This window comes from Phyllopteryx taeniolatus, chromosome 19 (genome assembly GCF_024500385.1).
Source record: "Phyllopteryx taeniolatus isolate TA_2022b chromosome 19, UOR_Ptae_1.2, whole genome shotgun sequence".
Classification (NCBI taxonomy): domain Eukaryota; kingdom Metazoa; phylum Chordata; class Actinopteri; order Syngnathiformes; family Syngnathidae; genus Phyllopteryx; species Phyllopteryx taeniolatus.
The window spans coordinates 5,329,961-5,344,280 of record NC_084520.1 but is presented as its reverse complement, the minus strand read 5'-3'; the positions used below and the strand labels follow the sequence as shown (position 1 = coordinate 5,344,280).

At 40.3% G+C, this 14,320-nt stretch overlaps 2 protein-coding genes across 11 annotated transcripts; both read right to left on the bottom strand.

Annotated features, from left to right (window-relative positions):
• Positions 1–3,649: 3,649 nt before the first annotated feature.
• Positions 3,650–8,086, bottom strand: LOC133469293 (uncharacterized). Of its 9 annotated transcripts, XR_009785665.1 has the most exons (5): positions 7,590–7,917; positions 4,817–4,988; positions 4,702–4,714; positions 4,523–4,607; positions 3,650–4,074 (listed from the first exon to the last, which is right to left on the bottom strand). XR_009785665.1 is itself a non-coding variant. In XM_061756165.1 (4 exons), the coding sequence occupies exons 1-4, from the start codon at positions 8,064–8,066 to the stop codon at positions 3,752–3,754; spliced, it is 516 nt and encodes a 171-aa protein (XP_061612149.1). In that variant the 5' UTR covers positions 8,067–8,081; the 3' UTR covers positions 3,650–3,751. The 9 variants fall into 9 exon arrangements, 7 of the variants coding, with proteins under 7 accessions (XP_061612149.1, XP_061612150.1, XP_061612152.1 ...); XR_009785664.1 differs by lacking the exon at positions 4,523–4,607 and having other exon boundaries at positions 4,656–4,714; positions 7,590–7,932; XM_061756165.1 differs by lacking the exons at positions 4,817–4,988; positions 7,590–7,917 and adding an exon at positions 7,987–8,081 and having other exon boundaries at positions 4,523–4,609; positions 4,689–4,714.
• Positions 8,087–10,217: 2,131 nt separating this feature from the next.
• LOC133469675 (GATA zinc finger domain-containing protein 14-like) lies at positions 10,218–12,455 on the bottom strand. 2 transcript variants are annotated; one of them, XM_061757018.1, is made up of 4 exons: positions 12,343–12,455; positions 12,235–12,264; positions 12,081–12,149; positions 10,218–11,003 (listed from the first exon to the last, which is right to left on the bottom strand). In XM_061757018.1, exons 1-4 carry the CDS (start codon positions 12,395–12,397, stop codon positions 10,336–10,338), a joined length of 822 nt encoding a protein of 273 aa, XP_061613002.1. In that variant the 5' UTR covers positions 12,398–12,455; the 3' UTR covers positions 10,218–10,335. The 2 variants fall into 2 exon arrangements, with proteins under 2 accessions (XP_061613002.1, XP_061613003.1); XM_061757019.1 differs by having other exon boundaries at positions 12,235–12,249; positions 12,343–12,412.
• Between the last annotated feature and the right edge of the window lie 1,865 nt (positions 12,456–14,320).

Below are 14,320 nucleotides of genomic sequence, written 5' to 3'. Positions count from 1 at the left end.
CTCCAATTAGCACCAGCTGTACCACCAGTGCAACAAGGCTACAACATTTAAAAAAAAAAAAAAAAGTCAACCTTAATTGATATGGATACATCTTTGTTGAGCTCCGTCTGGTTATTGTAGTAGTATTTAAGTAGTAAAGCAAAGCAAAGCAAATTTATTTATATAGCGCATTTCTATCACAAGCTAACTCAATGTGCTTTACATGATTAAAAAGCATGTAGCAGAAACAAAAAAGCATGTAGCACGTCCGCCTCACAGTCGAGAGGTCGGGTTCAAACCTGTGTGGAGTTTTCCACTTCTTCCTGTGCTTACATCTGTTTTTTTCCTGTGGTTAGAATAGGTTACAAATACTTGTAAATGTACTTTATTTCAGCGTTTCTTTTTGTGACTTTTTACTTTTACTTCATAATTTGAAAATGTTATACCCTTTACTTACCCTTTACCTCTATGGATGACAATAGGAAATATAAAAGACGAAGACAAGCATTTTAAATGGTCAAAAAAATATTTTTATTATTAAGTGTATACAGCGCCTGAAATAAGTATTTAACACGTCACCATTTTTCTCACTACATATATTTCCAAAGGTGCTATTGACATGAAAACTTCACCAGATGTTGGTAACAACCAAAGTAATCCACACATACAAAGAAAGTACAATATGCTCTGAAATTGTGTGTAACAATGTGGAATGGCACGGGGAAAAGGTATTGAACACACCAACTGGTATTTATTTAATACTTTGTGCAAAAGCCTTTGTTTGCAATGACAGGTTCAAGATACCCCCTGTAAGGAGAAACTAGTCACATGCATTGCTCTGGTGTGATTTTGGCCCATTCTGCCACACAAGCAGTCTTCAAATCTTGACGGTTCAGTGGGCTTCTTTTATGGACCTTGAGTTTCAGTTCTTTCCAGAGATTTTTTATTAGATTCAAGTCAGGTGATTGGCTGGGCCATTCTAGCATCTTTATTTTTTTTTTCTTTGTAACAAATTGAGAGTTTCCTTGGCAGCATGTTTTGGATCATTATCCTGCTGAAATGTCCGCCCTCGTTTCATTTTCATCATCCTCATAGATGTCAGCAGATTTTCATCAAGAATGTCTCACTACATTTGCCCATTCATCCTTCCTTCAATAATGTGAAGTTTACCAGTATCATTTGCTGAAAATCATCCCCACACCATCAGGTTCCCACCTTCAAACTCCACTGTTGGTATGGTGCTTTTAGCGCAATGTGCATTGCCATCCATCTATCCATCCATTTTCTGAGCCACTTATCCACACAAGGGTCGTGGGAATGCTGGAGCCTGTCCCAGCTATCTTTGCCAGCCAATTGCAGGGCATCCTTGAGACATTAGTACCTGCTCATTCCAGGAATTTTTGAAGCTCTCCACAGGTGGTCCTTGGCTCTTGGACAACTCTTTTGATTTTTCGTTGCACTCTTCTGTCAGAAATTTTGTGAGGAGCACCCGATCGAGGCCAATTTATGGTGGTATGATTGGCTTTACACTTATGTATTACGGCCCCAACCGTGCTCATTGGAACGTTCAGAAGCTTAGATATGCGCCAGTAACCAATGCCAGGTCTTGAGACAGCTCTCTGCTCTTACCCATCATGAGATACGTCTTGACTCACACCTTGGCAATGAGACCTTTTTGTACCCCATCAATTAGGACTGAACCAGCCGATATTCATTTGCACTGACAAGGGGCTGGATAGCTGTTTGATTATTGATAGATTTTAGGTGTCTTGGCTTTCCATGCCTTTTTGACCTCCCTTTCTTCAAGTGTTCAATACTTTTTCCCTGTGTCATTGCACATTTTTACACAATTTCTGAGCTTATTTGTTCTACTTCGTATGGATGGATTACTTGGGTTGTTCCAAACACCTGGTTACATTTTCAGGTCAATCGCACCTTTGAAAGTATATTTGGTGAGAAAAATGGTGGTTTTAAATGCTCATTTTAGCCGCTGTATTTTATATTAAGTGAAACAGTCCTTTTTAATTCAAGTTGTGTGTGTGTTTGCATGCTCCATATGTGACAAAATTATAGCAGAACAGAAGCAGAAGGCATTTCTGGTTTTGATTATTAATTCACTGCAGGTGAGTAATTTAAAGTTTAACTTTGGTTTCAAGAATAAGAGGACTCAAATTGACTTTCATTTGAAAGTACAGAACGCTTCAACCAAGTTTTTTTTTTTTTTTGCAGTTCTAAATGTTTCAGCAGGCAGTTAAATTTAAAAGCACCACACTGTAGCTTTTAAACATACAGTACAGATGAAAAAAACCCAATGCCGTTATAATCACTTTTGCGGCTGCCAGTGTTTTTTTACTGTGAGAAACTGTCCAAATGGGTCTGAGTACCGTATTTTCACGACCATAAGGCGCACTTAAAAGTCGTAAATGTTCTCCAAAATGGACGGGACGCCTTATATGTGCACCGAGTTCTAAAATCTATAAATGTTGTGTGAAGAGCGCTCCACTTGACTGACTGGGAGCATTTCCTGCCGGCACGCTGCTTATACAGAGGAAAAGCGGACGTGGCTGAGGACAGCATGCGGACGTAAAGGACGACGCTCAAGGCACACCCCCACTAGATATATAGCGCCGGTCAAGCCAGCCTCCACTCGTAAAGTAGCAATCAGTAATACGGACGTCAATGCTCTTCGGTTAAGGAATGCAACCAGCAAGGTTAATTTGAAACTGAAAGCGGCTGGCTTGACTGCTACTTTACGAGTGGAGGCTGACTTGACTTGGCTTTTAATACGGTGCGCCCTATGGTTTTGAAAATACGATACTTAAGGTTGCCGACCCCTGCCTCATTGTATGCAAAACAGCTTTATTATTCTCCAGTTTTATTTAAATTTTAAGTTGAAGACATTTGAAATTAACCTAACAGTTGTTTTAGGTACAGTAACTAAATATATATGCAAGGAAAATGTTAGTCCAAACTGCAATCTGCTAAAGTTATGCACAATGTATTTGAGAAAGGACTTCTGAACATTGGTCTAGTGTTTTGAGTGTCAAGTATTTTTTGGGGCGGTACTTTGTTGTAGAACCATTGATTAATTGTAATTTCACTTTTGACAGATTGCCACAATATTCCAATTTTTTTAATATTCTCTTTAAGCATACACTCTTGGTTTGCACCACCCCTGGAGTGAAACAAAAAAAAATAAAATAAAAATGTTTAGTCAATTCTTTGCATGCATTTTAAGTTATTAAAGTGCAACAGCGCTCTCCTACATTGAGATAATATTAGATGCCAGTAAGCCATAATCAACTATTTCCTTGTAATAATCCATACTATAGCAATGACATATACAAGACTCACTGCCTTAAGTTCAATACTGTTACAAACAAACCATTGCAGCTACAGTTGACATTTGAATAATGTGTTCCATTCTTAGACTGTACCTCATGTTAGTGGCTTAGATTCACTGTAAAAATAAAATCTGACCTAGTTTTTGATAAACAGCTACCCTTACTATGTAATTCATGCTGGTACTGTGTGCAAAGTTGTAGGCCCACTGACCAGAACAGCAGTTTCACTCTTGACTCAAGTTTTCTACTACCAGTATTCTAAAATTGATGCACGTGTATGTCTTTAGTGTGCATAGCTTGGATGTGTTCAAAAACAGTAGAAGTGGTGAAGGTAAGGATTTTAATTCTGTCAGACAGGAGTTACATGAAACTAAGCTTTTCCATGGCGTACAAATCAAACATTCACAGTCAACCCCTCATCTGTCGAGTCATCGTCCATTCTGGTAGCCTGACCTATAGTCATCGGTCAGGTCAAGATTCTCATCACTCTGGCGCTTGTGGCTCATTGTGCTCTGGCTGACACTCTGCTGGACTTGTTGAAAGGACTCATTCTGGTGGCCCTCGTTCAGCAGAGCTACATGAGCTTGTTGAAATAAGTCATTGTGCTGACCCTTGCTCATGTTGTACCTCTGCTGGTCATGGCTGAAGGAGTGGTTCTGGTCACCCTTGCTGCTCATGTTGTGGTTCTGCTGGTCGTTTCTCACATAGTCACTTGCTTTGTCTCCAAATGACCCTTTGCTTGCTGGTTGGGCTTGATAAAAGTCACAGTTGTCATTGAAATAAATTGAGACTAAAGTAGTCATTACAAACCACTGTGCAATTTTTGTTTAAATCAATGCCAGCGATGAGTAGAAGGTACAAGTTACCCGTGCAATCATCTATCTGTCCAACTTTATTTTAAAAAGTTAGACTGAAAGGATTGCTTTGTCATGCACTGTCTGCCAGCCAAACAGAAAAATCTAACTGAACTAGGCTGAATTTTAGATGTCACTAAAACAATGCAGTTTTAAAGTTTCATTTAGTGATTACAAACCAAGTAAATGTGTACATTGAGACTAGAATTAATTCCATCTACACTAACATTTGGTGGTGATAAACGTAATAATGGGTCTGAGTACCGTAACCCCCCCCCCCCCCCCCTGTAAAAATGTGCCTTGGATCAGTAAACATGTAACTAGAAAACTGATTAATTTTCTCACCTGGAGTGTGTAGTTTAAACCCAGAGTCCAAAGAATGGAAAAGTTCAACAACTCTCTCTCGCAAGTGAAACATCAGGAGCCATATCTGTAGCAATTGAAAAGTTTTATCACAAGCATTTAATTCAATGCATACCTTTTTTATTTAAGGACAGCATTGGACTCCCCTTGTTTAGCCCCACCTGAAAAACAGACCTGCAGACACAGAAACTCATCTCAGTAGTTCAAGACAAATATTCTCATTTTAACAAATTCTATTCCAGAAAAAGTTTTAAAATGTATATATAAACAAATAACCTTTGTCCATGAAGACAGCATGCACCAGAACAACCAAGAACCAAACAGGAGCCATTGGTTCAGTGACAGTTGTAAAGCAGACCGACCACGAGTTTTTATGGCAGGTGACGAGTGACCACAGCTGGTGCCAATTGGCTCCAAATAGCTCCAGCTGTACCACCTGTGCAAAAAGCTACAAAACAACCTATCCATCCATTTTCTGTACCGCTTCTCCTTACTAGGGTCGCGGGCGTGCTGGAGCTTATCCCACCCATCTTCTGGTGAGCTACACCCAGAACTGGTCGCCAGCCAATCACAGGGCACATAGAAAAAAAAAACAACCACTCTCAATCATATTCACACCTACAGCAATTTAGACTCTTCAATTAACCTACCATGCATGTTTTGGGGATGTGGGAGGAAACCAGAAGTACCCGGGGAAAACCCACGCAGGCACGGGGAGAACATGCAATGCAAACTCCACACAGGCGAGGCCGGGCTACCAAACAATAAATTAACGTCAATCTCCATTGATATGGATAAAGCTACAGTATGTTTAACTCCTTCAGGTTATTGTATTATTATTTTATACAACATTTACATTTTCCCAGCACGGTGGACGACTGGTTAGCACATCTGCCAGTTCACAGTTCTGGGGACTTGGGTTCAAATCCCGGCCCCGCCTGTGTGGCGTTTGCATGTTCTCCCCGTGCCTGCGTGGGTTTTCTCCAGGCACTCCGGTTTCCTCCCATATCCCCAAAACATGCATGGTAGGTTAATTGGAAGCTCTAAATTGCCTGTAGGTGTGAATATGAGCGTGAATGGGTGGCGACCAGTTCAGGGTGTACCCCACCTCTCACCCGAAGATAGCTGGGATAGGCTCCAGCACACCCGCGACCCGAGTGAGGATAAGCAGTGAAGACAATGGATGGATGGATTTACATTTTCCTTATTAAAGTCTTTTGTTAAAAATTTATTTCACCTTTGATTCTGCATTTGGGAATAACTGGATGAAAACTACTGAATAAAGTTGTGGCTATTTTTGGCGATTGATGAAAATCGTCGAGGAAGTACGGTGATCCAGTGTTTAGCACGTCTTTAGGATGAACCATTCAAAAAAAAAAAAAACATTTAATTATAATTTTTTTTTAAATTTTAGTTTATTTTTCAACTAATTCTAAATTAAAATTATGGTGTGAACAATTTATTTTTTTGTCATGGAAAATGCGGATCACAACCACCGATGTGGAACACCCGGCGCCAAGATTGATTGAGCTACTCGACCCCTGGCAGGTACCGTAATTTCTCATGTATAATGCGCTCCCCCAAAGTTGACCTAAAAATTCTGGAAAACCCTTCCACCTATGTATAATGCATTACTACAATGCATGATTTTGCTTCTACCCATATGATCAAAATGAAGTATTATTTTTCAAATAATTAAGCACTTTATTTGATAATGATTTTTAATACTTTACTTAATTCTTATTTTGAAATTCACAGCTTTACTTTTATTTAGTAAATGAGAAAACACACAGTTGTGCTCATATGTTTGATTATATTTCACAAATTCTGCCAGGGTATGTAAAATTATGATCACAGCTGTACATACAGGATATGCAGTCATACGTACCTCTGTCATATTGGAATGAAAGTGTAGGCAACACCTCTCTCATAACCTCTAGGTGGTGGTAACATTGGAATGAAAGTGTACAACTTTCATAACCTCTACATGGCAGCATACATTTATAAAATGTGAAAGCTTTTTCATTTCCCCCCTATAGCGATTTATAATGCGCACCATTGACTTTTGACAATTATGGGGGGGAAATTATACACAAGAAATTACAGTAAATCTAAGAAGAAAATATTCTGAAGAAATCAAAGTGTAATGCTATGTGCTACATTAAAAACAAACGTCACTCACACCTCAGCTTACAATTGTGTGTAAAAATGAAGGTGAGGTTTACAGCACTGATGCTGTGCGCTGAGGTTCAGAAGCAAATCAGATTAACCAGGTGAAATAAATATTTTAGTTTGCTTTTATTTTGAAAGTATAAATTTTAACTTGGGTGAAAAAGTCATTTTTTCATTTAAGTTGTGTTTGCATGTGTGCACAGGCTCAATACATAAGAAAATTACATCAGATCACAGAAGCAGACGGCATTTTTGGTTTGCACTATTGATTCGCTGCAGATGAATAATTTAAATTTAGCTTTCGTTTCAAGAATATAAGGACTCAAACTGACCATTTCATTTGAAAATGCAGAAAGGTTCAACTAAATCTATGTTGAGCTCCTTCTGGTCATTATAATATTTTACATGTTTCAATGTTCCTTTTTAAATCCCTTTTGTTTCATAAATTCTCTCACCTTAGATTCTGCAGCTGGTAACAACTGGATGAAAACTACTGAATAAAGTTGAGGCTATTTTTGTGATTCATGATAACTGTCGAGGAAGCACAGTGATCCAGTGTTTAGCACTGTTGTGATTCCTGTTCAGGTTTGGTGTGTTTGCTGGTCAATCAAGCACAATATGATTTAACCAAACTTTGGTAGATTTGACAGTGGGGGAAGTTGCATAAAATCAGAATCTCAAAGTTCGTCAACAGGATACACTAATGGCTCTAATTTCCCCTGTTAAAGAGCTGTGTTGATTTAAGACTTCACAAAACCACAATGAGCACCTACAGATGATATGGCAACTTAACCGTCACTGGCAGTGGAAACATTTCAAACTATACATTGTATAGGAATGTTCCTGGAAAAGCTTTTAAAAAATGTAAATAAATCACCTTTGTCCATGAAGAAAGTATGGACCAGCACAACCAAGACCCATACAGCAGCCATTGTTTCAGTGACAGTTGTGAAAATGACCGACCAGGCGAGCTTTTATAGCAGGTGACGAGTGACCACAGCTGGTGCTAATTGGGTCCAATTAGCTCCAGCTGTGCCACCTATGCAACAAAGCTACATTTAAAAAAAGATATTTCAACCTCAATTGATATGGATAAATCAATGTTGAGCTCTTCTTGGTTATTGTAATTTTTTAAAATGTTTACTCTTAACACTCCCCCGCCGAGACAGATGGTCACGACGATGCCTGGTCTATCTCACACAGATGCTAAATGAATTACCAGCCAGTCTAAAAGAGCTCATCAAAAGCAGAGACCAGAAATGCTGACTTCTCACCTGTACAAAAGGTGCATACGCAGAAAAACGTGGCATCCGTTCTTTTTCACGGCAAAGGTCTGATGTATCAAGAGTGACATGACCGTGGAAATGTGCGGTGCCTCACGCCAACTGCATGGCTGGCGTATGCATGTTTCTGCAGCTTTTGGTGCTTTTGCGACACGTGGAGGTGATGCTGGGAAACTGTTCTCAAATCTGCACACCAGAGACAGATGAATAATTAGCACTGATGAACAATTCATGCCCGGCAACATTTGATTTCAACAATGCAATTGAGGCAAGGACTGAGAATTCATTTGTTAACCAGTGTATTTAATGAACCACTGATATTTGTGAGAACACCTATATTAATTGATCAAGGCGATCATTTATGCCACCTATTACCCTCAAAATCGCTTCGTGACTCCAGCATATGCACTGGGAAAGAAGAAAAAAAAAAAAAAAAAAAGTCCTTTGAATTTACTTCATTTGAACATGTACATCGGTTGCACATGATTAAAATGACAATTTACCCCTCTTCTAAAAAAAAACGACTTTTTTTGTCAGTGTGCGTGTCATCTCCTGTGTATTAAAATAAGAGTAATCAAAAAGGAGTCAAATTTTTTGATATCTTCTTTGATATGCTGATGTGCTTCTATTTGAATTCAAAAGATTACAAATACCACACATACATTTATGCATGAATCTTTTTCTCACAGGACAGTGTAGGTTACTGTATGAACACATTTGTTATGAGTTCTAAAAAAATACATGGTATTAACCTTGTGGGGTGATCATAGTCCTCCTATCACCCCTGAGAGAGCAGCATCACCCATGATCACAGCGATTCTCCCCTCGAACGGGGCGAGGCCCTCTGCGCCGGTTCTTCCGCCACACTGTGGCCAGCTGTCCTCCGCTTCACATCCACCTTGTTCGACCACTCCTTTTTTAGTTCAGTGCGTGCGCTGTTCCGACCCCACAGCATTGACAGCCACACACGCGTTGTCCCATTCGCTCCTTTCGCGTGTTAACGCCAGAGGACAGCGTGCCAAAGACTTTCACCACTTTATTGAGCAACTTCACATTCAGAAAAATACATGTGAATATTTTTGTGCGTGCGACGTTTTCTGGAATTGAGCGTACGCCATGTTTTAGGAGTAAATCCACGCAAGTCTTTGTACATGAGCCCCCTGGATTTTAAATTAATGAACAGTTACCCCAGAAACCTGGGCTCCCAGTCAGTCGACCCCGTGTGTGCAGGGCTCAAGATACTGACCCAAAACGTTTGAAAATCCACTGGTCCCACATCCCAAGATAAAAGTTCAAAGGACCATTTTCCCTTTGAAATGCAACTGAAGACCTCTGGGACAATTGAAACCCAGCGACACCCACTGGCGGTGGAGGGTTACTGCCGATGGGAACAACACTCAGGGTGAGCGTCCCAGAATTTTAATGTTGTGTGACAAGAACTTTGCATGAATGCTCCCAGGGCCTACCACCACACAAATGTCAGTCAATGCCATGTAATTATATTTTTTCTAAATTTGAACGTCTGCTGGTGAAATTTGCCAACCAAATATGCGTGTGTTTCTCTCAAAACAGTTATTAGCCACTACATAAGGTTGAAAACACTCCTTACATGGATTAACCCATGCATGACAATCCAAAACTGGAAACCGGTTTCATCTTAGATCCACTCTTTTATCACACTGGTTTTAAACCACAAAATAAGCCTAGGATGGAAACTTAAGGCAGTGTAGCTCCCTTTTGTCCCCCAGAGGCTACTGAAGTACAGATTGGTGCATAGTTGGGTTTAAATTAACAGGAACCCCCAGTTCTATGCATTGTCACCACACGCTCATTCCACTCTCCCATTAGAAGTTCAACCTCCTTTACCAATGTTTGTCTGTCCTTTTGAGTCTAAATCATTCCTGTAAACTCATTTCATTAAATTTTCTGTCAAAATCCACTGCCTGGATCATTTGTTTTTGGACTTGACAAGACCTCTGGTTATACCGAACACCAATTCCTGTAGCAACCTTCAGATTACACAGGTTTTGAGTCACTTTGCCCTGAAGTTTTACATGAGACGTGGTGCCCTTTTGAGAAATTTTAACACTTAAAAATCACACTAAACCAGGCATTGCTTCTGGCTTTTCTCCTACGTTACATTTTTTAGCTGAACTAATATACGCTACAGCTACTACCGGTATCTTAAAATTGTTGCACCTGCATGTCTGTGCACAACTTGATGTTTTCAAAAAGAAGGATTTTAATTCAATCAGACATGAGTTACAGAAAACAGCTCTTCCATGACAAATGAAACATTCACAATCAACCCCTCATCTGTAGAGTCATCATCCATCCTGTTTAACACTCTGGTGGACTTGTTGAAAGGACTCTCTCGGGGTTGTAGCTCATCGTGTTGTTCTGGTTGATGCTCTGCTGTACTTGTTGAAAGGCCTCACTCTGAGGGTTGTGGCTCACCGTGTTGTTCTGGTTGACGCTCTGCTGGACTTGAACGGACTCCCTCTGGGGGTTGTGGCTCACAGTGTTGTTCTGGTTGACGCTCTGCTGGACTTGTTGAAAGGACTCACTCTGGGGGTTGTGGCTCATAGTGTTGTTCTGGTTGACTTGTTGAAAGGACTCACTCTGGGGGTTGTGGCTCATAGTGTTGTTCTGGTTGACTTGTTGAAAGGACTCACTCTGGGGGTTGTGGCTACCCGTGTTGTTCTGGTTGACGCTCTGCTGGACTTGTTGAAAGGCCTCACTCTGGGGGTTGTGGCTCACAGTGTTGTTCTGGTCCACATTCTCCTGGACTTGTTGAAAGGACTCACTCTGGGGGTTGTGGCTCATCGTGTTGTTCTGGTTGATGCTCTCCTGGACTTGAAATAACTCAATATGCCGACCCTTGCTCATGTTGTTGCTCTGCTGGTCATGGCTGACAGAGTCGTTCTGGTGGCCCTTGCTGCTCGTCTGGTTGTTTCTCACATTGTGGCTTGCTTTGTCTCTAAAGACCCCTTTGCTTGCAGGTTGGGCTTTACAACAAAAAGTCATTAGTTGCCATTAAACTAATAGAAGCGGGACTAGAATAGTTATAAACAGACTACTGTGCCATCTGTTAAACCTATGCCATTGATAAGCAGACTGTACAGCCCACAAGAACTTCAAACCAGTGCAGTTTTAAGCAAAAAACTTCATTTAAGAACCATTGTGGCTGAAAATGCCCAACTTTGACATTCATACACTGATTCAGGTAATTCTTGAACTTTTTATACAAAGTACAAACAGAAACACTTTGCACTTCCCAACCCCAGCATGGCTAAAAGCATAGTCCAGAAGTACATTTAATATTGCATACTACTGAAATAAGCAATGTGTGAACAATCCAAATTCAGTGAACAACAAGTTACATGAAATTTTAAAGATCTTTGAAACCCTGCAGTTCAAAAAGCTGAATTGAAGCCATTGCACTTAAGGTACATGCAACTGAACTAGACTTAAAAGTACCATACTGAATTTTAAAATTCTTTAAGTCAGCAACAATTAGGCTTTACACAATCAGTATTTTTGGGGCTGATCACAGCTGAAAAAAACCCAACAAGCATGAGTCCATTTAAATAACCTGTTCATTTACTGTATATACACTTGTGTAATTGCGCTAAAATTATATTTACAATAAATGTATCTTGGGTGATCTATTTATGCCAGTGAGGCATTGTGACAGACAGAAGAAATGATCCATTAAATGCAGGAAGTACATACAGTAATGTATCCACTTTGTTTGTTGGTGTTTGAGAATTTTCAATTGTTCTTGGCTCCATAAAGGTTGGAAATCACTGCTCTAGTCAGCTCGTGTATTATAATCAGTCAGGTCAAACCAACATTACATGACAAACAATGGGTGCCAACTTACTGTAATTAAATTACTTCACCCACACCGAAACTTTAGAGCATGAGTCAACAGAACGGCAGCAGGTTTACAGCCAACCATTCGTGGTACCACAAGGTTGCTATGCTACATAACGTTTTGTTGCCTGCTTGCGAGCCGTATCGTATTCAAAGTACGGGAACATACCTCAAGCAAACGTCCTCAATCATCCCAATTTTCTCACCTGGAGTATGTAGCTTCAACACATTATCCAAAGAATCAAGAAGTTCAGCAACTCTCTCAAGTGAAACATCTGTAGCAAATAAGTTATCAAGCATTTAATTCATCAAGAATGTTCTCACCCAGCACACCTTTTAGAAGCACAGCATTGGACTCACCTTGTTTAACCGCACCTGGAAAACAAAGGGCTGCAAACACAAACTCATTTCAAGGAAAATATTGTCATTTTAACACAAATTCAGTTACACTGGGGGAAAACAAATCACCTTTGTCCATGAAGACAGCATGAACCAGCACAACCAAGACCCATACAGTAGCCATTGTTTCAGTGATAGTTATGAAGAAGACCGACCAGGCGAGCTTTTATAGCAGGTGACAAGTGACCACAGCTGGTGCTAATTGGCTCCAGCTGTACCACCTGTGCAACAAGGTTACAACATTAAAAATAAATAAATAAATAAAATGTTAATGTCAATTGATGGGGATAAATCTATGTTGAGCTCCTTTTGGTTCTTGTAATTTTTAAAATATATTTACATTTTCTTTTTAAAGCCCTTTTATTTAAGAAATATTCTCCCCTTGCATTCTGCATTTGATAATAACTGGGTGAAAACTCCTGAATAAAGTTGTGGCTATTTTTGTGATTCGTGATAATCGTCGACGAACCACGTTAATCCAGTGTTTACCATATCTGCCTCACAGTCGAGAGGTCGGGTTCAAACCTGGGTTGAGTGTGCTTCTTCTTCCTGTGCTTACATCTGTTGTGTCCTGGGGTGGAAATAGGTTACAAATACTTGTACTGTAAATGTAGTTCAGAAGATTACAAGTAAATGTGCTTTACTTGAGTGTTTCTTTTTCTGACTTTTTACTTTTATTTTCTAATTTGAAAATGTTACACTCTTTACTTTGTCAAAATAGGGTCATTACTTTTTTCAACCTCTATGGATGACAATGGGCAACATAAAAAACAGAGAGGTCAAGATAGCCGCAGTTTTTATTTTATTTTTATTTATTTTTTGTACTTAAGTACAAAATCTGTACATTTTAACTTTTGCAGTTGTGACTTCAGGTCCAACTTTAGTCCGTTTGGTGACCATGCTTGTAATTCAAAACATTTGTATTGGAAATCATTTTTTTCCCCACTGGAGTGAATGGAAATACCATTAATCCATTCCAACCTACACCCAAAACAGAAAAAAATCTGTAATGTGTTTTTTAATAAGGAAAATAGCACTCTATTATATTGTATTTTTAAGTCATAACATTAATAGAATACAAATAATTAAACTGCATCGTGATTAATTCAGGCAGCACGGTGGACAACTTGTTAGAGCATCTGCCTCACAGTTCTGATGACCGGGGTTCAATCCCCGGCCCCGCCTGTGTGGAGTTTGCATGTTCTCCCTGTGTGGGTTTTCTCCGAGCACGCCGGTTTCCTCCCACATCCTCAAAACATGCAAGGTAGGTTAATTGACAACTCTAAATTGCCCGTAGGTGTGAATGTGAGTGCAAATGCTTGTTTGTTTATATGTGCCCTGCGATTGGCTGGCAACCATTTCAGGGTGTACCCCGCCTCCTGCCCGATGATAGCTGGGATAGGCTCCAGCATGCCCGCGACCCTAGTGAGGAGAAGCGGCTCAGAAAATGGATGGATGGATCATAATCTCAATATGGCGCCTTCCGGTGTGTGTGACTTGGCCACCAGGGGGCACTATATTATGGTCATGTCGACAAATCAGGAAGGCTCTCACAAAAACTCAAGTGACTCAGTTACTTCAGTAATATTAGTTCTTTTTCACTGAGGAAAACATCCATCCATCCATTTTCTGAGCAGCTTCTCCTCACTAGGGTCGCGGGCGTGCTGGAGCCTATCCCAGCTGTCATCGGGCAGGAGGCGGGGTACACCCTGAACTGGTTGCCAGCCAATCACAGGGCACATACAAACAGACAACCATTCGCACTCACAGTCACACCTACGGGCAATTTAGAGTCTCCAATTTATGCATGTTTTTGGGATGTGGGAGGAAACCGGAGTGCCCGGAGAAAACCCACCCAGGCACGGGGAGAACATGTGAGGCTGACGCTCTAACCAGTCGGCCACCGTGCCGCTGAGGAAAACAATACAGTATATTGCCTTCAGCCCAGTGATTCTCAACGTGTGGAAGGAAGGCTTTCTCGAGTGTTGTAGCTCAATGAGAATTTGGAATAAAAATTATGTGTTGAATTCCATCCAGCGGCACAGTG

Bases quoted from the DNA above. Each gene is read 5' to 3' on its own strand.
- LOC133469293 (XM_061756168.1), bottom strand. From the start codon at position 7,633: ATGGGTCTTGGTTGTGCTGGTCCATACTTTCTTCATGGACAAAG. The intron at 4,989-7,589 runs GTGATTTATTTA...GTTGTTTTGTAG, and splicing joins TACTTTCTTCATGGACAAAG to CTTTTTGCACAGGTGGTACA. The intron at 4,075-4,522 runs GTGAGAAAATTA...ACTTTTATCAAG, and splicing joins GTTTAAACTACACACTCCAG to CCCAACCAGCAAGCAAAGGG.
- LOC133469675 (XM_061757018.1), bottom strand. From the start codon at position 12,397: ATGGCTACTGTATGGGTCTTGGTTGTGCTGGTTCATGCTGTCTTCATG. The intron at 12,265-12,342 runs GTGATTTGTTTT...TTGTGTTTGCAG, and splicing joins TGCTGTCTTCATGGACAAAG to CCCTTTGTTTTCCAGGTGCG. The intron at 11,004-12,080 runs GTGAGAAAATTG...TTTGTTGTAAAG, and splicing joins GTTGAAGCTACATACTCCAG to CCCAACCTGCAAGCAAAGGG.